This window comes from Suncus etruscus, chromosome 16 (genome assembly GCF_024139225.1).
Source record: "Suncus etruscus isolate mSunEtr1 chromosome 16, mSunEtr1.pri.cur, whole genome shotgun sequence".
NCBI lineage: Eukaryota > Metazoa > Chordata > Mammalia > Eulipotyphla > Soricidae > Suncus > Suncus etruscus.
Genome location: NC_064863.1, coordinates 75,415,947 through 75,443,333, shown reverse-complemented (window position 1 = coordinate 75,443,333; position 27,387 = coordinate 75,415,947). Strand labels below are relative to the sequence as shown.

General features: G+C 33.3%; 1 protein-coding gene and 1 pseudogene across 7 annotated transcripts in view; one reads left to right on the top strand and one right to left on the bottom strand.

The window, feature by feature from the left end:
• MAPK10 (mitogen-activated protein kinase 10) overlaps positions 1-27,387 on the top strand; it is a 232,020-nt gene that overhangs the window by 118,086 nt on the left and 86,547 nt on the right. For 6 of the 7 annotated variants that reach the window (XM_049789765.1, XM_049789762.1, XM_049789764.1 and 3 more), the window contains 5 exons: positions 8,520-8,649; positions 13,675-13,733; positions 14,501-14,639; positions 15,319-15,484; positions 18,946-19,017. In XM_049789765.1, the coding sequence (XP_049645722.1) occupies positions 8,520-8,649; positions 13,675-13,733; positions 14,501-14,639; positions 15,319-15,484; positions 18,946-19,017 (566 nt within the window). Of the gene's footprint in view, positions 1-8,519; positions 8,650-13,674; positions 13,734-14,500; positions 14,640-15,318; positions 15,485-18,945; positions 19,018-27,387 lie in introns of those variants that run through there. The other variant, XM_049789769.1, reaches the window with a different exon arrangement.
• Positions 5,991-6,057, bottom strand: LOC126033236 (uncharacterized; annotated as a pseudogene).

The window sequence follows — 27,387 nt, the reverse complement described above, 5'->3', positions numbered from 1 at the left end:
CAGGGATTACTCCTGGCTCTGTGCACAGAAATCACTTCTGGCAGGCTCAGGGAACCATTAGGGATGCTGAGAATTGAACCTGGGTCTGTCCTGGATTGGCCACATGCAAGGCAAACACCTTACCTCTGTGCTGTCGCTCCAGCCCAGGTCATCACTTTTAAATATAAAACATGAGACAGTAATAATAATTTTCAGAATTTTCTTTCCTATTTTTTTTTTGGTTTTTAGGCCACACTCAGTGGCACTCAGAGATTACTCCTGACTCTACACGAAGAAATCGCTCCTGGCAGGCTTAGGGCACCTTATGGGATCTCACCTGGTCTGTCTCTGGTGGTCGCATGCAAAGCAAATGCCCTACTACTCTCCTATCACTCTGACTCCCATGTTCAGAATTTTCTAAAGAATTATGTGCATCTGATTTTATCCTTTTCTAGCAGTTAGGGAGATTTTTTGCTCAATGAATGGTGTTTATATATAACAGTACTTAAACATATGTGCAGTGCTCTAAATATGAATAATGAAAATGACTAATTACACAATGTAAATGTAGAAATACACACAATGAATTTAAGTGATATTATAAACATAATCCAGATAATTTTTCCAATATTATTGGTACTTTTATTTAAAATAATTTTTATTTAATTAATGAATCATAATTTACAAATTTATGGAAAGTTGAGTTTTAGGCATATAATATTTCCATCACCAATGACAACTTCCTTCCTCTTGTGTTCCTATTCTCTGACTCATCCATTTATCTCTACCCACTCACCTTTCATCTTAATCACATTCCAAAATTTGGTGGTTGCAGCTCAGATCTCATATTTTCAGTGTTTAAGTCTGTGTTTGAATATATAACTATATTACTATTCCACAACACTAATTTAAATCACAGTCCCTATTCCCTCATTATTTCTTTTCTCATCTTCTTTCTTTCACCTTTTTATTTTTCCTTCTCTGTTTTTCTCTGAGGTGAAGGGTTATTCAGTCGTCCCCCTTTACTACTACATTACAGTCCATAATCCACTTATCCTATATACCTCAGATAAGTGAAATCATCCCGTGCTTTTCTTTTGTTTTACATCACTTAACACATCTCCTAATTCCAAACCAAAATCGCATGATTTTATCATTATTTACAACTGCATAGTATTCTGTTGTGTCTATATGCCACATCTTCATTATCCACTCACTTGTTGTTGGGCACCGAAATTTTTTCATATCTTAGCTATGTGCTCATTGCAACAATGAATAATGATCTGCATATATCTTTTTGAATGATTTTTTTTCTATCCTGGAGTTAGATAGCCCAAAGTGGAATTTCTGGGTCATATGGATACTCAATTCTAAGTTTACTGAAGACTTTTTATACTGTTTTCCAAGGGGTGGAATCAGAAAACATTTCTACCAGCAGTGGATGAGTGTTTCTTTTCACCACATCCCTAACAGTACAAATTGTCCCTACTATTTTTGTTATGTGTCATTTTTCACTGGAGTAGGATTTGGTTTTCCCTAATGAAAAGTGATGCTGAGCACTTTTCACATGCATACTGCTATATATAGGGAATGTCTGACTGTTTCTTTTTTTTTAGACTTATGTTAGATATATTTCCAGTATCTTAATTTGTTGACTAAACATTTTTTACCAATTTATTGACCACGTGTGGTTAATATTCAGCCTATATACACTTCAACCTTAATTTTGCCATTTATTAGCAGTGTGACCTAATAATTACTCTTGTTTACTTATCTATGAGCTTTAATTTTCATATGTACAGATGAGATTCCTATTGATCACATTATAGGGTTGATTTGCCCTCATTGTGTCCTCTTATTTACCAGGAGAAAATCATTCAATCCAGAGACTCATGACAAGATAGAATGAAAAGAACTATAGTGAAAACACAACAGTGAGATGCATTAATGTCAAGATTGTTACATAGAGTTGCTCTTTTAAACTAATGTACTCTTCTTTCTCATAGTTGGGTGTGTTCTGTGGTGTGTGTCCCATGTTGCCTTGCCCTACACCTGATCTCTTTTTGCATATACCAGTTCATGTCCAACCATTTGAATTTCTCCCAGAAACAAAGGCATAAGTAGGAAGCTGCCACTGAGCAAACATTAGGAAATCTCACCAATGTATTTATTAAATGCTTTCCCTCTCTTCCCCTTTATACCTAGCCTGTCTCACAAATTGTCACTGATGAAAGGAGATTGGGAGAACAAACAACAGCTTAGTATGCCAAAGGTCAGTCCTATTCCTTAGTGAAGAGATGAACAAGCCCAGGGAATGGACACCTGGAGTCTAACAAGCTCTCTCCTCTGCTGGCCCAACTCCCCACCAGGGTCAACTGCTGAAGCTCAACCAGATGAACCTCTTGCCCCCAATAGGGAATGAGATGCCCTCCTAGCAACTGAAAACATCTTTTTCGTTCTGCCTATCTATATCAGTATTCTAAGCAGTTTCAGTGCACACTTCTATTATGTATTTTTTTTAATATGGAGGAAGATCTTATAGTGCTCTGAGGACCATTTATTGCTGAGATCTGGCTTGAACATGGATCTCCAATATTCAATAATTGCACTCCAGCCCATGGAGCTATGGGCAGATTCTATTAGCTATTGTCTTCTCCCCACTTGCTCACACCTAGCTTCCTTTCTAACAAGATCATGCCAGGTTACATAAAGATTATATTTTAGGACACAAAATGCATCTGGATTATGTTTGGTAATACAACGACTACATTTTATGACATAAGTAACACACAAGATACATCTTGTGTTTCATATAAAATAAATCAGTTTGGCCATGTAGATTCTTCAGATGTCAAAGAGGTACCATATAGCTGAATAATGTTCATTATGGGAGAGGCATAGGTCTGAGACAGGAAGGGTACAGAAATTCACACAAAATCACACATTTTTTTCGGTTGAATCTACAATTCATCTAAGGAAGTAAAGTCTTTTTTTGTTTTGTTTTGTTTTTTTTTGGTCACTTCCTGCATCGCTCAGGGATTATCTTGGCTCTATGCTCAGAAATCGCCCTTGGCATGGTGGACCATTTGGGATGCCGGGATTCAAACCACCATCCTTCTGCATGAAAGGCAAATGCCTTAAACCTCCATGCTATCTCTCCGGTCCCAGAAGTAAAGTCTTAATGAGAATGTAAAAGTTAGATATTATTTGACAATTACAAATGAAACTATCTAATGCCATAATAATAAATTTCAGAAAATGACTTTTATTAATTGATAAAAAAAAACTTTTAGTGATATCTACTTGCGTGCTCTGAACATTCTTTAATATTGCAATGTCTTCTATAGAGAAAGCAGAAAAGAAAAATTCACGTTTATCTCTAATTATTATAAAACAAATTTTTCTTTTATTATTGGTAATATAGAAATTATTCATTTGTGGGGCGATGAGCAGACACAAGCCATTAACGGCATATGCTTTCCGCATGCATAGCCAAGGATAGACGATGGTTTTCCATCCCCCCGGCGTCCTATATGATCACCCCAAGCCAGAAAGCGATTTCTAAGTGCGTAGGCCAGGAGTAAACCCTGAGCATCAATGGGGTGTGGCACCCACACCCCCAAAAACGAAATTATTCATCTATGATTATGTATGCATGTTAGAATTTGAGGGAAAGCTTTGTCTCTTTTAGAGATCTTAGTTCTAATAATCAAAATGTTCTTCTCACATTTAAGCCTTATTTCTTTACTATCTACTTCTCTATGCTAATTTAAAGGGTCAAATATTGTTCATGTCTGTGTTATATCTTTGGTCCTTGAGCCTCTTTCAAGATTTGAGCACAGGACACAACAATAACATTATGCTCGGAAAATCACAATTATACAGGAAATGTTTCAATAATTATATCATAAATCACTGTGAAAAAATCTAATAACACACTGAAACAATAGTCTCCTAACATATTTTCCCCTTTATGTACCCAAAACTTCTGTGGTCCTTTTAATTCTAGTTGATCCAGATGTAGATGCGAAGGGGAGCAGGAATATAAAGCAATAGTAATCTTTAGCCTCGAAAGCTTAAGTGTAACACAGATGTATAATTCCATTAAACTGTAGATTAGTTGCAAATTAAATAAATAGGCATCAGGATGAGATTAAGATAAGGAATAGGTAATACAGTGGGTAGGGCACTTTCCTGGCACACAGCCAACCCACATTTGATGCCTAGCACCACATACAGTCCTTGAGCTCCACCAGTAGTTATTTCTGAACAAAGAAACACACAGAGTCAGGCATAAGCCCTGAGACACATGAGGTGAGACCTCTCTAAACAAAAAGTCAATAAACACTAACACACATGTTCTGTTTACTTTTATTAGTAGTCAATAAAGAGCACCTATTAAAATATTATCAGAATAGCTGCTATACTGTTCAGCCTCATTAATAAGTAGGCGTGTTAACAATAAAATCAGAAGAAGAACTTTTGAGCTTTACTTAAATATGAATAATTATATGTTTTCTTATTAATTCATTCCTTGAGACTCTTGGTCTAGAACAGTTTTATATATATTCTGACTAAGAAACAGAACAAAAATGATGTAATATGTGGGAAAAAAGTCTAAGTTATATTCTACGGAGTTCAGATTTCATAATCTCTGTTATGCCCACACCACCCTGATCTTATTTTATTACTCATAGGAATTGGCTGTGTCTTCCAGTTAGTGTCTAAAATTTTATTTTATAATTTTAATATGTTTTTAATAATTAGTGTCAGCATTCATGTAAAATGCTGTTTGCATTTTCTCATGAATAACATGACTTTAAAATGCTTAGTAGCAAGTAGAATTCTTTTTAACATTAGCATTTTACATTAGTTACTGATCTATAAACAGCATTTATGCTGAAATAATTAGATGCAATTTTTTTCTGGCATATCCCATGGGACCACTTTTTCCTCTCACCTTAAGATACAAGTACATGTATACAAATATATATATATATATAAATTATGTTCCATATCTTTCTTTTCAAGGGTCCATTTATTAATGACCTAGAGAAAAAGGAACATTTTAATAGTATAATAGGAAATTAGCAATTCACTGACAACTGATATTGATATAAAATGGCATATTTGTTTTGGGTCTTCTACATGATACTCAGGAGGACAGGGTCCCCTCTCCAGTCTCAGCCAATCAAACAGAGCTTCAGTCAGTGCTGCTTGGGCTCCATGATGCGGTGGATTATCCGGTCTACCTAGGTTATGATAAAGGTGGTGTACTAATGTAGCACCCAATGGTGTTCGGGGACCAAGTGGCTTTGGGGATCAAACCCTAGTTGTCTGCATACTAAGCATGCACCTTCAATCTAACCCTGAAAGTTCACCCCTGCCATTGATGAAGTGTCAAGAAATTGGGAAACCTTTCCCCTCCAAGGTAGTGAGCAAATTTATTTATTTTTCTATTGTTAGTTTTTCAGTTATTTTTTCTAAGCTATTTATTTATTCTTAATTCAATTACTTCTTAAGCACCCCAACCCATCCCATATAGATTTTTATCTTTTGTTTGAGAACTATAATAAAATAAACTTATAAGTTTTCTTTTGAGTTTAAAGTAATAGTCATTTTAAAATAAAACTTAGAGTATGAATTAAGTGTATGAACTTGAAAAACAAGTTACTTTATTCACTGAACAAAATTTTTGTTTATTTGAACTTTTGCTCTTAAATGTGGATAACACATTCCTAACACATTTAAAGCTCTAAAATAAACATTCAGCACTAGCAAATACAGTTATAATGCAACATATGTAGATGATACAGAGCAACCACCCCACAATTTTTTACTATTAAAGGGCACAGTGTTGAAGATCACTGAAAAGAATGTGGTAAAAAGGAAACTTATGGAAAGTACATAAATTATGGTTATATAAATTTTTACTGATAGCAACCCAAATATCAAAGACGTGAATGAAGATAAACAGTAAATGAGTAGAGACAGATTTTTTTTTTTTGTGGGAAGGCCTTCTGTTGGAGAATCCACCAGAAGGCCTGCTGCACAAATTCTAAAAGAGCTGTAACACTAGAGACAGATTTTTTAACAAAGGAAATAGCTAATAGCTAATGTCAAATTGCTATTGGGGATCACTCACAGTTAAGCAGTGTACCAGCTATCAGATGGTAGAGGGTAATAACAAGGCTAGAAACATAGTGCTAGGGCAGCCTCAGAGAAAAGTGAACAGATTGATGGACTGAGCAGTAATATTTTTGCCATAGTTTCATGTTACTGTAGAAGTTTTGTGTAGCTGAGCAAAACATGTGACTATTTATAGCTGACAGTTCTCTTAATGGAGCTCACCAACTCTGCTGGTGTCAGAAAAGAGTACTTTCCAATGAGCTAAAGATAAAATATAAGCTGTCAATGTGAAAAAAAAAGTGAGATTTTATGATTCTTCCAAAAATTATCTAAGAGCAAAACAAGATTTTAAGATATTAATTTGTTGTAAAATGATATCCAGCTATTAACCCCAAACAAAAGTGTTTCTCCAAATTCCTCCTTCCTTAAATTTCTTTCTTTGATATATAAACACCCACTGGATAGGTACTTTTGTCTCACTCTTGACCTTCCCAATCCTGGTGGATGGGTATTGGTATAATAAAGAAAAGTGAGTTTTGGCTAGGAGCTCAGAGATACCATGAGGAAAAAGCCATGAGAAACCACTCTTAAAAGCCACTGATTCCTTTACTTTCCTGACTGGCTTAGTGTATTTCTTTGCCACTAACCTCCTTCTTCTGACCCAACTATGTGAGATTTAGAAATATGATACCTTGAGTGATCTTACTGCTTGTGGATTATTATTTTACAAGTTATGATCAATGGTACCAGCAATGTCAATTCACAAACATATTTGCTAAACTTTTTGCTAGTAATTATTGAAGAATAAAGGAATGAAAAGGAATGATGGCAGTGTCAACCAGTGTTCACGGCTGGAGACAAGAACATTTTCAAAATACAGTGACTAATATGCTAAAAATGAATTGTTTTCAAAATTAATAGAGACCCGGAGAAATGGTCTCTAGCCTGGACTTTCTGTATTTACTCCCAGAAGGCAAATGAATTTTGTATTAATAAATGTGTCATTGTCCTTTAGCACTATCAATAATATCTATTTGACTCCTTTCTTTGTCTCTGCTGTCATTGGTAGGTTAATAAAAACAAACACCAGGATTTACTTGCATGACATAATTAACTAATAGCATGGATAATATAAATATACATATGTATACATATTTTTATATAACTTACTATCTCTCTGTTAGTTAACAGCATGTGATATGGCCTTCAAAGACTTTAGCGGACAGGTGCACTGTATTAAATCAAAATAAAGGAGTTGACATCTCTACTGTAATCTTCATTAGACTTCAAAATCTAGAGTTTCAGTGTTTATATTTAGTTCAGGGAAGTCTTTCAGAGGATCTGGACAGACTGAAATGATCCAAAGGAAATTGACCAGATGGTGATGGGACTTGAAATCACACTTAACACATGGTGGTCAGATCTGGCTTATATTTAAGGAAATAAAAAATGTTGGTGGACAATAAGAAGAGAAGAATTTTTGAGTGCTTATAATTGAGCTAGATCTTGTTCTCAATTCTTTAATAAATGGTTAGCATTATGAGTCTTTAATGAAAATGCTTTTTTCTACTTCAGTCTGGAAGGCAGGGATGATGGTAGTTAACATAGACCACAGAGAGACTTCTCTGCTTGTTAGAATGATGGAAATGTATCTTCCAAAAGAATCCAATAACAGAATGAGGTGCTGTGTTGGTAAAGGGGGTCCATGTTTTCAGAGGATTATTTCCTGGACATTAAGACAAATAAATCTAGAGGGATGGGAAACAGATTTTGTGAGTAGTTAATCAGGTATAATAGAATTAAGAGACTCATTTTATTGCTCCACAACCTGGGTATTTTGAATATAGGAATAATCAGTGCCATATATTGATTTGCTTTTCAAGGCAGCATTCATTATTCTTGGTAGTTTGAAAGTGCAATTTTTGTATATCAATGCAGTTGTTTATGCTTCTGTGATTCCCCTCTGATTACATTCCTTATTTTTGAGCTTTGTTATGGTTCCTGAGTGTACTTTCAGCATCAATTAACCTTGGTTTTTAGGGCCATTAATATTACCTTAAAAACTGACTCCTATGTGTGGGCAAAGAATGTCCATTTAAAATAAGCAAACAACAATGGAACTTTATTGCTAGAGAAAACTTAAATATCACACACAGCACTTTTATTACTTCTTTGTTTGACTCATTGATGTTTTGTTTTCAAGGAACTCTTCTGGTGGTTTCTTTTCCTAAAAATAGAATGTCTTTATACAAGTTACTCATATCTTTACTTATAGTTGGTTTATGTGGGTGCTGAGAAGGAACTATCCGGGTAGGATAACGAAATGGTATTTTTTTTTTAACCAAAATCCTTAGTTGTAAAGACAGGAGTTCTAAAGACTTTAATTATGGGTTGTTCTTGGGTCTCTGCAGTGCTGCCTATGATGCTGTCCTTGACAGAAATGTGGCCATTAAAAAGCTCAGCAGACCGTTCCAGAACCAAACCCATGCCAAGAGAGCTTACCGGGAGCTGGTCCTCATGAAGTGTGTGAACCATAAAAACGTGAGTCCGCATTTTCAAATCTTTGGCTGTGAAAGGTTGAATGATTTTGAAAAGAAAACCAAGGAAGGGAGCTTACTTGTCTTATTAGTTAGGTTTCCTTTGAAATTTCTGCCTCTTGAGATCGCTTTTCTTGCTCATCTGCTAATTTAATTTCATTGTTCTAGCGTAACTGTCTACCTCAAAACCATCTAAAAGCCATATGGTGAGCATTATCACCTCTCTAACAAAATTAGTCATATTTTGGATAACTTCTACTAAGTTAACCAGAGAGATTTGTGTCTTTCCAAAAGCATACACAAAAATTACAAACATCCTGCAGAATATGTTGGTTTTGTGATCGAAATTTCATCATTGACAGCTGATGACTTTTATATTCTTTTCTTGTAGCTACAGACTTTCAGATTTTAAGAGTACACACTGTGCTTTGTCGTCTTTGTTTTTTTTTTGTCTGTATTTTTTTTCTGGTAAGATTTGCACATATATCTTTAGAGGTAGAACAGGGTTCATAAAAGCATTTCTCATAGGAATTCTCAAGGAATTCTTCCTTCCTTCCCCCCTCTCCTGTCCCTCCTTCCCTTCCTCCGACCCTCCCTTCTTCCCTCCCTTCCTTCCTGCCTGCCTTTCCTTCCTTTTCTCCTTCCCTCCCTTCCTCCTTCCTCCCTCTCTCCATTCCTTCCTTTTCTCCTTCCCTCCCTTCCTCCTTCCTCCCTCTCTCCATTCCTTCCTCCCTCTCTCCATTCCTTCCTTCCTTCCTTCCTTCCTTCCTTCCTTCCTTCCTTCCTTCCTTCCTTCCTTCCTTCCTTCCTTCCTTCCTTCCTTCCTTCCTTCCTTCCTTCCTTCCTTCCTTCCTTCCTTCCTTCCTTCCTTTCGTCCTCCTTTCCTTCCTTTCCTACTTCCTTTCATCTTTTCTTCCCTGTTATCCTCTTTCACAGGCCAACTATGGATAGTATATATTTCATATTAAGTCATAAACTAAAATGAATATAATTTATTACCATATTCCACAATATAATTTCTTTTTTTGTATTAAAGTGGTTACAACCATTATGTGAAACAAATATTTGTATTGAGTCACACCTTACAGAGTTCAGGGCTCACTCTTGATTCTGTGCTGAGATAAATCTTATGGAGTTAAAGTGACCATATATGATGCAGAGGACAATTAATAAGGGGTATCCATGTGCAAAGAATGTGTCTTAACCCCGTATGATTGCTCACTTCCCTAAAGCTTCTTTTTTTTTAAAAGTCTGTTTATTCTTTACATGCATAATAATTTTTATTCTTCTAATACATTATTTTTCTTAGTTTAATTTTTGTTTGTTTGGAGGGGCCACACCACATGATTATTTGTGCTTTCTCACAGGGATCATTTCTTTACCCTTTTGGGGGGCGGGGCAGGCACACCCATCGGCACTTAGGGGTTACTCTGGCTCTGCACTCAGAAATCACTCCTGGCAGGCTTGGGGGACTCTATGGGATGCCGATGATCAAATCTAGTCAGCTACTTGCAAGGCAACACCCTAGCCACTGTGCTATCTCTCCAGCCCCGAGGGAATACTTCTGGCTGTGCTTAGGGAACCATATGTGATTGCAAGGCAGACACCCTAGCCACTGTGCTATCTCTCCAGCCCCGAGGGAATACTTCTGGCTGTGCTTAGGGAACCATATGTGATGCCAGTGATAGAATAGGGGACAGCCACATGAAAAATGAGTGCCTTAACCCCAGTACTATGCTGGCCTTTTTTATTTTGGATTCTTTTTACAGTACTACTTATTACCATTTTATATAAATGTATCATATCATTCCGTATCACCAGAGGACCACGATCTCTCCACCATTATAAGCCCAAGGCCTCTTCCTGTACCCACATATCTCCCTCAGATTATAACACTGTTGACCAGATCTCATTGTCTTCTTTGGGGGAATTGCCTCATTATTTGCTTTATTCCTTTATATTTTCCATATAAGCAAGATCATGTGATGTTTGCCTTTTTCTTTCTGATGCACATAGAACGATATTGTCCAATTTATACACTTCATGACCAAATTCAAGATTTCATCTTTTTTATTGCTGAGTAGTGCTTTTGTGTATGTACATATGTGTATTTCACTTTCTTTATATACTCATCAACTGTTGAGAAATTGGGTATTTGTGTTGTCTCCAGATCTTGGCTACTGAAAATTAGGTATACGTATGCCCCCTTTAATTGCTATTTTTGTGTTCTTGCAGTAGATACCCAGGAGTAGAATTGCAGTGTCATAGGGAAGCTCTAGTCTCAATGTTTTGAGACATCTCCAAATTAACTTGAAAGAGGCTGAACATGACAAAAATCTCATTAGCAAGACTGAATGTTCCTTTTTACCACAACTCTGCCCGCACTTATCTTTCCACACTTTTTGATATTTACCATTCTAGCTAGTATACAAAATATTTCATTGTTTTCACTTGCATTTCCCCGATAATCAGTATGATTATTACTTTTTATTCACCTATTGACCATCTTATGTCTTATTTGATGATGTGTCCATTCTCTAATATCCTCCCTCTATTTTTTGATAGTCGTTTGATTTTGTGTTGTTGAGTTTTGAGTATTTTATATATCTAGATATTAGCCTTTGATGTATGGTGTATGGATATTTTCTCACAATCAGATGACTGTCTTTATTTTAGGCCTCATATCTTTTCTGAAGTCAAGATCTTGGATAGTCCTGCTTTTGTTTTTTCTCACTGTATTTCAGAACTAATTGTACATTGAGATCTTAGGCTAGTTTAAATTACATGAGATAAAGTTGTAATAACATTTTATTTTTGTATGTGACTGTCTTATTTCCCAATACCATTTATTAAAGAAGTTCTCCCTGCTCCACTTCATGTACTTATTCTACTTATTGTACATTATCTGTCAGTAGGGTTTTTATCTCTGGGCTCTAAAATTTATTCTACTAAGCCAAGCAGCTATTTTTGTTCACAATTTTTGATTACTATTTCTTTGCAAATGCAACCCCACAATATATTTTCTAGGACTTACCCTGGGAGTTTTATGATTCCATAAATTTTAGAAGCATTTGTTCTGTGTCCTTAAATAATGCATGGAAATTTTGATGAGGACTACATTACCTCTATAAATTACTTTGGATAGCATGGTCATTTTCATGATATTAATTCTTCCAGCCAATGAACAGGTAATAAGTCTTTCTTTTCATCTTTTCAGAAAGATTTACACATTTTGTAGTAAAGATCTTTACCTCCTTTGTTAAATTGATTCTTAGATATTTGTATTTTTTACATGATTATAAAAAATGGAGGTCAACTAGATTGTTCATCAGATGAAATGGGTTAGCCTTTTTTATCTTTAAGTTTTTATCTCTGTCTATGTGTCTATGTATTCTAGTCTGTTGTTTTTGAATAAACATCTGTGTCACTTTCAAAGATAAGGTATTATAAAATCTTACAACCTATACATTCCACTGCGAGCGATGCATACCAGTTTCAATAACCATTTTATACATAATGTCATTGTAATATATACATGAACTATTGAAAACATTGGATGATATTATAATTATGTTAAATAATTTCAACAAATAACAACTACTTAATCAAAACTTAAAACACTTACTAAAAGTGATTTCATTTCTAAGATGTTCATATAATTTTTAGCTTTATTTATTATTTCTGAAATTTACTTAAATTTGTACTTTTCTAGCTTTTATCAAATGTTTGTATTTATCCTGTACGTAGGGGTTGCTCTCTCAATTTTTTTTTTGTTTTGCTGTTTGGTTTTTGGGCTACAACTGTGATGCTCATGGTTTACTCCTGTCTATGCACTCAGAAATTGCTCCTGGCTTGGGGGACCAAATGGGATGCTGGGGGATTGAACCGTGGTTCTTCCTAGGATAGTGCATGCAGGGCAATCCCTACCACTTTTGCCACCGCTCCATCCCCTCTCTCTAAATTTTTTAAATTTTGTTCCCACTGGCACAGTAATACAGACAGTTTAGCTGAAAGAACATTTTGAGTTATTTATACATACAATCAATTTGAAAATGTGACAAAGGAACTTAGAAATGAATTCAATATTTCTTATCCATGTCTATTAAATTCACTGCTGATGTCCTAAATATCTCTTCCACACACATTAGTGTAAGTACACTTTAGCACACTACTCTAAAAAAAATTTGGGTAGAAAATAGATGCCAAAAAAAAATCCCCTAAAATAACAATTTACAAAAATCTTAAAGGAACATCACTTTAAATGAATCACCACTTTGCCCATTTGGAACAAGAAACATGGCCTTACTAAGTTTTTATGGAGTGCTTACTTTTACCTCACTTTTCTTAGATGTAACTTTATCTAACTTTTGCTTAATTATATAACAATTCTAGTTGGAAAGACACAGTCTAAAGCAATTTCTAATGGGGTACAATTATTCTTGGGTGCAGTAAGAGGCATATTTTATTTGTTTCCTTAAAGAAAGTAGATTTCAAGGGCTGCCTTTTTTTTTTTTCCTGAAAAGGAGGTCAATAGGTTTAATAGATTGGGAATTGCTGCTCTAGGGCAGTATCACAATCATCTAATTAAACTTTTTAATTGATTATTAATTATCACACAAATCACATATCCTTTGTAAGTATTCTTTCCCGCATTCTGTCCCGAAGCTGTACTGGAACAATTTTCCAACCTTTCTAATAATACTAATATTTCCTACTCTTTCCAACTTTTCTATTTTTCAGTCATAGCTAATATTGGTGACTATGAGTTGAAACATGTTTAAATCTATGCTTTGATTGTTTTGTTTGGAGACGGCCATACTTAGCAGTGCTTAGGACTTACAGTTGGTTCTGGGGTCACTCCTGATGGTGTTCAGGGGACTCTATGAGGTTCTGAGGGTTGAAGTCAGACTAACTACATGAGAAACATGTAGTACAGATCTCCAGCACCTACTTATATGCTTTTAAAATAATTAATTAACCTTCCTTTTCTTTCTCTCATCCCTTTGCACCTTCCTTTGTCTCTTTCCAGATTATTAGTTTATTAAATGTCTTCACACCCCAAAAGTCACTGGAGGAGTTTCAAGATGTGTAAGTAAAAACACTCAGAGAGGAAGGTGTACTTAATGATCAAAGAACTAACAAAAACTGACAAAGAGAAAAATAGAGGTATTTTATGGGAAAGTAAGAGTCAACAGTGAAATAAAGCAGAACCAGTGACAAGTGGGAAAGACTTTTTTTGTGCCTTTTCCCCCTTGAAAACACATTTCTGATCTTGTTACTCTATGTGCTCTTGTTTTAATCAGGTAAATAATATTAATTTTATTTTTTGTTAAAATTTTTATACTACTCACAAGAGGAGCATAATTAAAACTATATTTTATGTATTTTGATCTGTGGGATTAATTTTGTACAAAAAGAATACATCAAGAATTATAATGACCATAAATGGAAAAAAGTGAATTCTAGCATAATGTCCTTTTTAACACAGATCCAATGAATTTAATAAAAGATTTTCTGGGTAAATGATGATGAAGATGATATTTATTAGTAATAGTTATGGTGCTAAGGAAAGAGTCAAGACAACTCAGGGAAAGGTGAAAGATGCTAAAGAGATGCTGTTTATGTTCAGGAATTAAACGTCAATAAATGCTGATAATTTAGCATCTGTGATAGCTATCATGACAAGTAATGCACAAGTAGTGTTTAATTTAATGAAAGGTATAACTGGAATTTTTAGAGACTTAGAGACTTGGGAGAGGATTCTTCTTTTTTTTTTTTTTCTTTTTGTGGGAGAGGATTCTTGTTTAAAGGACTCTACCTACCAGTCTAACTAATGAATTGGATTTACCTTACAGATATTTAGTAATGGAACTGATGGATGCCAACTTGTGTCAAGTGATTCAGATGGAATTAGACCATGAGCGAATGTCTTACCTGCTGTACCAAATGTTGTGTGGCATCAAGCACCTTCATTCTGCTGGGATTATTCACAGGGTAAGAACATTTCAATTGTAACTGAGATTATTCTGAAGGAGAGAAAAAAACAACTGTTGATTATTTTCTTTATGTAGCAGATCATTTTAAAATATAATAAACATTCTTTGTTTTTTGATATTAGATTTAGCACATGGGTCACTAAAGGGCCAAATAAAAGTTTATTTATGCTCTAGCTGGTTATGTTTAACACTGTTTCAGCTCACTGTAAATCAGCTTCTGAAAAGCCTCATGCTTTTATACCCCTTGATTGGCAGAGGTCATATATGTAGCTGCAATAAGATAGTTTACTTCTGCAGTTTGTTTTTGACAGGCTAAAGACAGCTGCCCTTTTTGGCTCTTCTGTCAGGTTTAGAAATGAAAAATATGTGCACAGAAATGAAAAATTTATGTCATCTTTAGGTACTAAAGATGACAAAAATGACACTTTTTTCTTCAATTCTTTTTCTTGGATGAGCACCTGGGGGATAAAAAAATTCTAGTATGGCTTTGAAAAGTTGCAGAGGTTTTTAGAAAATTAAAAATTTATTGTAAAGTTTTTTGAGAAACTGTTTTTTTTTTAATATAACAGTCCTTGAACTAATAGAATCTCCATTTCTGCCATTTCACAAATCAGAGATGAAGTCACATTTTATCTTATACTGCCTTTTAATTTCTTCCCTTCTTCCTTTTTTTTTAGGATTTGAAACCAAGTAATATTGTAGTCAAGTCTGATTGTACATTGAAAATTCTCGACTTTGGACTGGCCAGGACAGCAGGCACAAGCTTCATGATGACCCCTTATGTGGTGACACGTTATTATAGAGCCCCAGAGGTTATCCTAGGAATGGGCTACAAGGAGAATGGTAGGAATGATTCCAATAGCAAACAGGGAAATTTGAAGTAGTGGGTGCAATCTATTGTCCATGAGTAATGTGCTCTTACCATGTATGTAGATTTTATTTCATAATATAATAGCATATTCATATTCAGACTTTTTTAAACACCAGCAAGAATCAGTTAAAATGTAAAGGATGTTTCTAGCAAAGTAAATTTTGCTAAAACACCAAAATGTGGTAACTAAAAAGATTTGTAAATAGGGTCTGATTATATAGTCAAGTGGATACTGATTAGAACACATGCTATAGATACTGATCAAAATTACTATTTGGTTACTACTCAGTTCACTCAAAGTGAATATGAAACAGGAAATCATTTATATATTGCACCTATTCATTTGACTTCTTGTCATATCTTCGATGAATGGTTCCAATCATAGAGAATAACTTTAGGGATAACCAAAGAATACAAATATAAAAAGTCAGAATTTTCACAAATGCTCAACAAGTAGTCAATTTAGAATAACTTAAGTTATGATAGTTGGTTAGGGGTTTCATTAATTCTTTGATATACCTTGTAAATAATATCTAGGCTAGTGATTAAATAGTTTTTATAATTTCAAAGAAGATCTATAAATTTCACACCCATGGCTATTTTAAAAGAAAATGTATAGATAGTATAAAAATTCACCATATAATTAATCATCAAGGATATCGAAATCAAAACAGCAATGAGATATCATCTCACACCACAGAGACTGGCACATAGTACAAAGAACAAGAAAAAACACTGCTGGTGTAAATGCAGTTTGGGAAAAAGGTTTTTCATTGAATACTGGTGGGAATGTTAATTGGTCCAGCCTTTTTGGAAAGCACCATGAATCTTCCTCAAAAACTAAGAAATTGAGTCACCAGCAATCCCACTCCTAGGGATATAACTTAGGAATCCAAAAACTCAAAAAACAGAAAAGTCTTCTGCACTTCCATATTTATTGCAGCAGTATTTACAATAGCCAGAACCTGGAAACATCTCAAGTTCCTGAAAACAGATAAGGGGATCAAGAAATTTGCTACATCCACACAACAGAATACTATGCAGCTTTTAGGAAAAATGATGCATAAAATTTTCTTATAAATGTATAGATATGGAAAGTATTATGCTAAGTGAAATGAATCTGAGTGAGAGAAAGAAACAGAACAATCTGACTTATTTGTAGGATATTAAAAAATGGTAACAATATCCAGAGATATTGTTATTTGGTAATATAACATGATATATGGTAATGTATGGTAACACTATTCAGAGACAATAGATATGAGAAATAGGAGGAGCAATTCATGTTAGGAAGCTTTCATAAAGAGTGAAGCAGTACAGTTAGGGTAGACAAGGGACCACTACAATAATAAATTTTGGAATTGATCACTCTGGACAATAAGTGGGTGTTGAACAGAGATAAAGTGATATGTGGGGTAGCCCTTCATTAACAATAGTGCAAACCACAGTGTCTAAAAGGGGAAAGAAGAAAAAAGGGAGAGAAAAATTATATATAAATTGTCTTTCCCAGAGGCAGGCAGGGGAAAGGTGGGAGGGAAACTGGGGACATTGGTTCAGAGAAATGTCCATGAGTGAAGGGTTTTGTACATTGTAAGACTGATCATGAACAACTTTGTAACACTGGTGTTCAAATAAAAGAGGAAAAATGTGTCCTAGTTTGGGGGCTGTGAAAATAGTATACATAGCAGTTAAGACACCAGCCTTGCACATGTCTGATTCCTGTTGAATCCCTGGCACCATATAAGATAGGGTCCCTTGAGCACTGCAAGGAGTAAATTCTGAAAATTCTGGGTATGGCCCAATGCTTCATACACCCCCAAAATACACTCCAATTTATTATTTTATTTATTAAAGCAAAGATTTATAAAATCCCTTGGATTTTAGTATAGTAATTTGACCACAATATTTCAAACAAGTAATTGGCATATTAATGAACATCTATCCAATATACTTAGAAATTAAACTTGTATTTGATTTAGGATTATACAAACATTTATTTCATATTCTTTTCTATTAATTACAAGCAATAGGTTTTATAAATCCCACATATATAACTTTTACATATGCTATAGGATACTTGAAAATTCTTTGACATGTTAAGAAAGTGTTGTGTGCTTTTAGATGAAAGGAATATGTGAATTTTATGCATTTATACTGGAAAAAAGTATTTAATTACTGGGAAGTTCAAGTTCAGTTTGGTGGGAAATAGCATAATTCCAGTCTTTTGACTTGGAAGAAGCAAATAAAGCTCTCTTCCCATGGTACTATAAAATATAAATATTTGAAAGAAAATAAAATATGTTATATGTTATTCACAAGGTATTTTGAAAACTCAAAAGGGAACCAACTACAGTATCAGAAACCAAGCTAGGAAGTTTGAATAAACCTATTTTGACTTTTCAGATATCTGTTCAATAGAGGTCATATTATTTCCTTCCCCTTTTCTTCCATCACTCACAAGAGTTGCAGCTACTATGTTAGTTAATTGAATGCTCAATATTTGTTGATTGACTTCTCAAGGGTTATCATGCAGAAAAGCCTGCTTGCTTTTACTCAGGCATGCCCAGCTTCTCCTATGCATCCTAATCCCCACTTCCTTTTCCCTGGAGCATTTCAGCCTAATGTCTGTACCCCAAAATTTCCTTTTCCATGCTGTAAAAGAAACTGGAAGAGAGTAAAGTTTGACAAAAAAGGCAAAGCAAGTTTGGTCAACAAATCTGACAAATGAGGAATAAATTAATAAAAATACAAATATAACACATTTTCTACACTTTAAAAACTTCTAGATGATTATTTCACATACATGATTTCATCATATATTAGCTTTAAATGTTTCAAAGAAAAATGACTATACAAGTTATAGATTTTAATAAAAGTTATGATAAAAATCATAAAATCTATTTTAAGGACAATTTCTGATTTCTCAAATACCACAGATTTCAATTCTACCATAGCCACGATTCTGACAACTTTCTTATTTCTTGAATCTGTTTAAAAATATCTTACTCTAGACAAAAAAGTGGTTTCTTCTCATCTTATTTCACATAAGTGAATAGAACAGAAAATATATCACATCAATTGATTAAATATAATTCTAAAAATGATATTGAAGAATTAGTGGTAGATTTTAGCCATAATTTTTTTATGGAGACCATGCCTCTGAATTTACTGCTGCTTTTCATGTCACCAGAGTCACTCTGGCATTTGAGTGGTGATATAAGGTCAAAGTAATTTTTTAATGTTAATTTGTGTTTTCACATTTGACTTTATGTAATATAATTCTAATCTAAATTCACCTTTTTGTCTAACTTTTGGTGGGATATAAATTGAGCCTTCTTAACCAAACTGTTCTTTTTCATCCTCCTTCAAAATCAACTACCTTCGTTAACTTTAATTTCCCCCCTTTTCTTCACTTCCCTCTCTCCTGTTCTAGTGGATATATGGTCTGTGGGATGCATTATGGGAGAAATGGTTCGCCACAAAATCCTCTTTCCGGGAAGGGACTGTATCCTTATACTTTTTGCTGAAGCTTTTCCTGTTTTGTTCTTTCTTCCTTTAAAAACATAATGACTTTACCAGGAGAGTAAAGATAGAAGCAAAAAGTTGGGTAAGTGGTATAACTGTGATTTTAAAAGATAATGAGATGACTTCTAAATCTGACCTGTGCAAAAAGACTACCTATTGTGATGTGTTTTAAATGACTTTTAAATAATCTTTCTTTAATTAATTTTTTTCTGACTTATTGTGACTCAAAATATCATCTTTATTACCAAGAAGGAAAGACATAAGGTTATAAATATTAAATATATTTACCTTTATAACCACACCAAATACTATTTATAAGTAATATTTTTTTTTGGTTTTTGGGCCACACCCATTTGACACTCAGGGGTTACTCCTGGCTATGCGCTCAGAAATCGCCCCTGGCTTGGGGGGACCATATGGGACGCCGGGGGATCGAACCGCGGTCTGTCCTACGCTAGCGCTTGCAAGGCAGACACCTTACCTCTAGCGCCACCTTCCTGGCCCCTATAAGTAATATTTTTAAAGTATGTCTCTACATTAGTTTATCTCCTTGAATTACTCTTGACAGTATGTTCAGTCTTAAATAGTATTTATATAATATATTCCCTTGAATCATGAGCTTCCAAATTAAAAGTTACTATTTAAACTTTTTATGAAGTAATATTCAGAGGTCACTCCTAGCTCTGCACTCAGGAATCACCCCTGGCTTCAGTGACCATGTAGTGCTAAGGATTAATCCACGTCTGCAGCATGCAAGGGAAGTGCTATACTACTGTACTATCACTCCTGCCCCACCATTTAAACTTTGTGTTTAAATAGGTTACTTGAATCTGTTACCAACATTTATATATTGTGTGTTTCAAAATAATTTAGAGTTTTAAAAATTAGGGTTAAAGGACCAGGCAGAAAACTCAAAGATATGGAAGTGCATGCTTTTCATGTAGAAAAAAGCTTCAAGTTCAATTACTGTCAGACATAGCACCCCAGTACAAAGGGGAGTGATTCTGAGCACATGCTAGAGCTGGGAGTAATGCCTGAGCACTGTAGGATAAGACCTCCTATCCTATCTGGGAGTAATGCTGACACTGTAGATGACCTATCCTCACTGCAAGAAGAAAGTAGGATTTATTTTATTTTTATTGGTCCTCTTCTAGATCTTCCAGAGTTTCTTAGATCTCTATGATTTAAAATTATTATTATTATTATTATTATTATTTTTTGGTTTTTGGGCCACACCCGGCGGTGCTCAGGGGTCACTCCTGGCTGTCTGCTCAGAAGTAGCTCCTGGCAGGCACAGGGGACCATATGGGACACCGGGATTCGAACCAACCACCTTTGGTCCTAGATCGGCTGCTTGCAAGGCAAACGCCGCTGTGCTATCTCTCCGGGCCCTGATTTAAAATTATTAAACAAACTTACATATTTTAATTGTTCCAAAGTTAATTACTAAAGGCACATATTTGTGTTTGTTATACATATATATAGATAATGAAATTTACAGATTGATAATAAACTTTTATATAGATATGTGAGTTCTATATTGAAAATGCATACTAGATTTTGGAAATCAAAAAATGTAAAACTTTAAATTTTATATTACACATAGAACTGATAATTTTAACATAATGTACAGAATATTTTGATAAAACTAACTTAATTCATTCCTTGTTATTATTTCTAATGTGGTTATTAGCAAATTAAAAAACATATTGTTTTCATTTGTGACTAATTGCTCTCTAGCAGTTCTGGCTAGGAATACAAGAAAAATATTTAGAATTGAAAGAAAATTGTGTACAACAGAATCTATAAAATATATGCTTTTAATAAGTATGATCTGTAAATGGAATAAGCTCTAGGAATTAAAAATAAATTATCCAAATATGAATCATAAATAGGTGCCTTAATAAGTGTGATCTTATGAATGGAATAAGACAAAAAACACAAAATGTAGATTGTGATAAAGATTTGATTTCAAATCCCTTTACTTCTGTGCTAATTATATCGAATATGGGTCTTTGAGAGCCTATGCTGTATTATGAGGACTGAGAAATCGATGGAAGTTATTTAAAAACATTTAGACAGTATTTAAGAACATTTAAAGGGGAAAGCATCTTCCTTGAGTTGAATTTGACTTACCTGCAGTAAAATAACATCAAATGAAATGTTTTATAATCATCATGCTATTGAAACTGTTTTCATTAGGTCTTGAATCCTTACTTTATTTTATACATATGATTAAAGCTAAAAACTTAATATCTTAAGTTACGGCCACATTCAGAAATTAAATTCTTGAAACCCCTAGTAAAAATGGATTTCTTGTACTCTCGTTGAATGGAATTGTTCTGTTAATCATTAATGTAATTATCATTTTCTGAATAGATTTTTTATAAATAATCAACAGATCAGAGTATGGAAATAGCCTCTCGAAACTTTATCATTTACAGATTTAATGGCTGATGCAAATTATTAATGAACAGTGTCATCAACATCTCACATATCAACATTATTTGGTGTTTACTAGGTATAATATGAGTTTAATATAAACTAATAGATACTGTGACCACATACAAGAACTCTCAGAGACTTAAATAGTCATAGACTAGGACTGTAGTAATAGTGTTCAAGGTAGGGTGTTTGCCATACAAGCAACAATATGTTCAATCCTTAGCACCACAAAGAAATGATCCCTGATCCCTGACTACTGCTGAAAGTTCCACCACCCCACTCATAGGTACTCCATTACTTTCACTGAATTATTGTAATTTATGTTAAATTAATCAAAGGCTAAACATGTGATAGCCTTCTAGTTATAAACAATAATAAAGGTTTTTCATCATCAAACTATTATATTTAAGGTTTTTAAAATAGAATTTTATTTATTATCGAACTCTTGAAGCTGAAGATAAAGTGCTGAACACTAAGCAAAACTAAACTGAAAAGCAATATAACCAACTGGGAAATTTTATGAAAAATGACTAAAAATTTAGGTACTTTCCTATATTAAAATTGTCTTTGCATTTTGAGAAGCACTCTGTAGATGTTTGCAGTATTGACATGATCCATCTGATATCATAAAGCAACTTCATAATAACCAAAGTGTTAAAGATAAACAACTAAAAGGTATATTTGCTTTTCCACTCATAGTTTTCTAATTTTTAATACTCAGAGAACATTTATAAAATACTTCTTCTTTTTAGTTACACATAAAAATTGCAAATTATTTATTTCTCATGTAAATACAATATGCATCTAATTTTCATTAAGATGTTATTAATAAAATATATTTCATAACATATATTAACATAATAGGTAATTAATATATGGTACTGAAATTTTAGGCTTTAGGGCTATGATAGTAGTATGTTTGCATTGTATACAGTCAACCCAGATTCAAACCCCAGTTTTCCATATAATCTCCCATGCTCCATCAGGAGTAAGCCCGAAGCAAAGCATGTGTTAGCAAAAAAAAATTAAACAAAAGATAAAAATAGCTAAGGTCTTACCTAGAAAGTCAATATATTCTCTTATTGTGAGACCCTAATGATATTTGTGAATTGTTACTTATAGAAGCCACTTTTGAAAACTAATGTGCAAAATTAAGTGAGGAAATTTTAGAGAGCTTGTTGATAATATGCTATTCAGAGTCAATATTCATGCTTTGTTGATCAATATACTAAAACATTTTTACTATTTCCTCTGTAAAACATTAAAAGATAATTTTTACTATCAGGATCTTTAATATAACTTGTCTATATACACTATATAATTATACACCTCTTGAAAGATAAAACTTAAAATTTTAGTGCTCTGAAATGATTTTTATTTTTATTTAAAATAATTTATAAGTTCTAATTTTATTTATGATTTCATGTAATACTGAAAAGTTCTCTTTTATTGTTATAATTTTCAGTAATTTTTCTATTGTGAAAAATGCATAAAATAAAGTATTTCAAATAAAGTTAAATTAAATAACAGTTAAATATTATGATTTCATAAAATTATAAACAAAAGAAAGTTGAATAGATATAACTCAAAAAAACTCTCTCCTTATTTTATTATTTTTATATTATTAAGCATTGTCTCCCATGAATGACACTTGTTTTTCTTAACATTTCTTTACATGTGTAAAGTATGTACATTTTGAGTTTATTCATGCACATTAGTCATCTTTTATAGTTGTATTTTTATTGAAATTAAAACAATAATTTTTAAGTACTTAAGTGTCTAAAAGAAACTTTGAAAAGGTATGTTCTGTACTTATAAAGACAGCTAAATGTTCTGAATCTGTAATTTTCATGTGGGAAGATTGGATTTGTCCCCAACATCACATGATCAATTAGGTGATCCCAAAAATGTTTTATTCTTTTCTGAGGGGGCCACACTTGGCGATGTTCAGGGGTTACTCCTGGTTATGCACTCAGGACTCACTCCTGGCAGGCTTGGGGGATCATGGGATGCCAAGGATATAACCTAAATTGATGCATGTAAGGCAAGCACCCTATCACTGTGCTATTGCTCCAACCCTAACCCCCCCATGTTGAAAAACAACAAGAAGTGTTCTGATTTTAGAAAACTATGTTAAAATTTTTATTGTTCTTTAAAGTATTCATTGGGAGAAAATTTATATTAAAGACCATTTTCTGAAGCCTGTGTTAAATGAGATACAATTTGGAAAAGGAGAAAGAATCATATATCAAAAATGCATCATCTCTTTGAACAGTATTGCCAGATTGCCTGATAAAAGTTCACATAATCCATATAGCCTATATTGTCATCTTTATCTAAATTTAAGTTTGGCAGGATCATATTTTATTATTTATATATTTGGGTAGATATAGAGAAACATAATTTAGTAGGATCTCATATCTGACAAATGATATGACATTTTTCACTTGAAATTAATAGTCATATTTTAGTACCACTAAAGCTACTTAATATTACTTAAAAGGAAAGCATCTAAGTTTCTAAGTGTTCTAATTGCTAATAAATATACTATTTGCTTATATGGACAGTGATGATGAAATGAGTAATACAATAATCAGAATGATAAAAGTAGTGAGGAAATATTGTAAAAAATTCTTATGGAGACACAACTACTGTCTTGGAGCTTTATAATTCAATTTTTTTGTATTTAAAATCTATATAAGGGGCCAAAGCGATGGTGCAGTGGAAAGGGCGTTTTGCCTTGCACGTGACTGACTCAGGACAGACCAGGGTTTGATCCCCCAGTGTCTCATGGTTCCCCCAAGTCAGGAGTGATTTCTGAGCACAGAGCCAGGAGTAAACCCTGAGTGTCACTGGATGTGTCTCAAATCACTCTTCGAAAATCTATGTAAAGTTAGTATGCATTGGAATGTCTTGACAATTTTATAAAAATGGTTTTGATAACCAAATAAATAAATATACATGTGTTCTCATAACATATCTATACAGACAGAAGATATTCTGATCTCCCTAACTTAATACTGTATAGTTATTTCATTACCTATTTTCTATTTTAGTTTCAATAAATCAGAAAATTTGGTGCAATAAACTTTACTTGTGAAATAATATTGTGTCAGGTTTATAAAATTTATATAAATTTATGTATATATATATTCTACCTCTTAAATTTATATTGATAATACTTTTCATTTCTAGGCACAATTCTTATCATGTAGGTGCCGTAAACATGGTAGTACATAGAAATAAATATATTGGAAAAGTTTTATACATTGAAAAGAAACAACACCATTAAAAAGATAATAAATATTCATCAGTATCATATCTTAAGTTTATTTCTCTGCATTGTTTTGATACAAAAATGTTATCATCGATGAACTCTAGGTCCCTGACATAGATTCATTTTAAAATTATTTATTTTGCAGTATCTGTACCGAATGAAGCCAAACAAAGAGAAGTTTTGTGATATGATAGTTATAAGTCAAACATTATCTAGAATAAGTTGAGACTAAAGTAATACAAATATTGCACTGGAGAGATAGGATAGCAAGCAGTTAGGACACTTATCTTGCATGTGGCTCACCCAGGTTTGTTTCCTGGTACCACATATGATCCTCTGAAACCACCAGCAATGGTCTCTGAGTGCAGAGCTATGTTAAAGACCAGAGTAGCAGTTGTAGCCCCATAATCTAAATAAATAAAGCAATACAGGTATTCAAATTCCATTCATTTGTTATTGTTGCTGCTGTTGTTTAAAGGATTGTTAAGGGAAAATTTTTAAATAAATATTAATGTAAAAATGGCTAGCATTCTTAGATGAATAATCAGGAATCATAGTTTATATTCACATAGTTGAAGATTATTTGAAGGAGAGTATAAAGAATGTCTATTTGGGTAAACCAATCTTGGTGGGATATGTAGGATGTTCTTATGTGGCTTAAACAGTGAAAAGGATTGAACTTTGGTGAGTTTTCTTAACTGGAAAATTTTTTTTATGGAGGTGTATATATCTAAAATGTAATATAATACTATACAAGTATAAAAGAAACCTATACCACATTTTTGTTTCACAATATGATTCATGTTGCATATTTACAAACATGACACAAAACTAATATTTTTAAGGCTTACATGTTTTGGGCAATGTAGAAGGATCTTTAACAAGCCTAATGTTTTTATGTCTAAAAATTATGTAAGTGATAAACAATGTCAGAAGTATTTAGAGAATGAAGTGGATATCTGAGAAATTTAGTAGCTTCACTAAGATACAATTGTAAAACAGTGGTTAGTTCTTTATCACCAGAAAGCTATTTATCAGAAACACTGTACAAGATAATATTTTTACATAAAATACAAAAGTAGGCTAGTGGCAGATTAATAATACCAAGTCCAATTGTTTGAATTGGTAAGTCCAGAAAATAATATAACTTTTGAAATTTTAGCTTTCTATTATCTATTTTCCTCAAAATATCTATAAAAATAGAGCTACTTTATAAGTATAAACAATTTCATCATCTTGGACATTATTATAAAGTGTACTTGCAATTAAAAATGCATACATCTTCAGAGGTGGCTTACTTTCTTCCTTTAATTTAAATTTTTACCACATCAATCTTGAGACATATTATCTGGAATGAAAGTACTGATAATAAAAGAACACACAACTCTTTGCTCTATCTTTCCCTGATATTTTTGCATGTCACTTGCATTCCTAAAAAGGAAGTCAACTAAATTTGCTTCTCTAAATGTGCATATCACCTTCAAAGCTGTAAACATTTCTTTGCAAAGATCTCTGTTTATGTGTCAAGGAAAACTATGAAAATTGTATTTAACCCAAGTGACATTTTCACTTTGGAAAGAATTTCATGAGGAATTCTCCATTGCAAATTACAGTATGTGGTTTGCAGACTCAGTGGAGCAAAATTAGGTTGTGCGACTAACTTAATGCTTTTTCTCATTTGCTCCCCCTTAACTTCCCTTATTTTTCTAGGTTATTTTCCCAATAAGAATTACCTATATATCTTCTTGATTCTTCATATGAACAAGTGAGTAAACAGGTATAATTAAAGAAAGAAAATTTAATATTTTGCATCTACTCCTTGTGTACTCCTGCCCTAGCTTCATGGTTTCAAGTTCTGGATGATAACTGATAAAGGCAGAAAAACTTCTGTAATTTAACTTGGATTTTGTTTCTTTGATTTATGTCCGACATGTCTGCATTTTTGTCATGGTTTATTTCATGTTGAACCATTTTGTTTTGATAGCCAACATTTCATACTACTATTAAGGCACACTCTTTAAAAATAATAAACTTCATGTTTAGAAACAGTTTATTTGATGGAAGTCAAGAAAACTGAACCCGTATATTCCAAAAATCCATTCTTGAGCTTGATTTTTTTTTTGTTTTACTCCTGGAACTATTTTTTACATTGGTAAGCTGTAGTAAACATATTTAATAAAACAAACTTTTTGAGGTAGCTGAAAACTCATTTTCTCACTCCCCACCCCCCATATGCTATAAGAAGAATGAAAAAGACACCAACTTGCTGTTTCCCATATTGAAACAATCTAGAATTCTTTGTAATACAAATAATTGATATGTTAGTTGAGTGATGCTAATTAAACATTTCAAATCATAAAATAAATTACACATTGATTATAATTTCAAAGTAATATTTCTCTACATTAACTAGCATTGAGGGGCTTTGTTATTCAGATGCATAAAAAACATCCCCTCTCTCCCCATTCACTGTTATGAAAAAAAAAACATTGATAACGCAACTGGCCTCTTATTGAATGTGAAAAGGTTAGGTTATTGTACTATGGCATGGGTCACTGAGTGTTTTTACTGTTCTGTTTCTTTGTTCCTGTTTATTATCATTTCATTTTTGTTTTCAGTTGACATGTG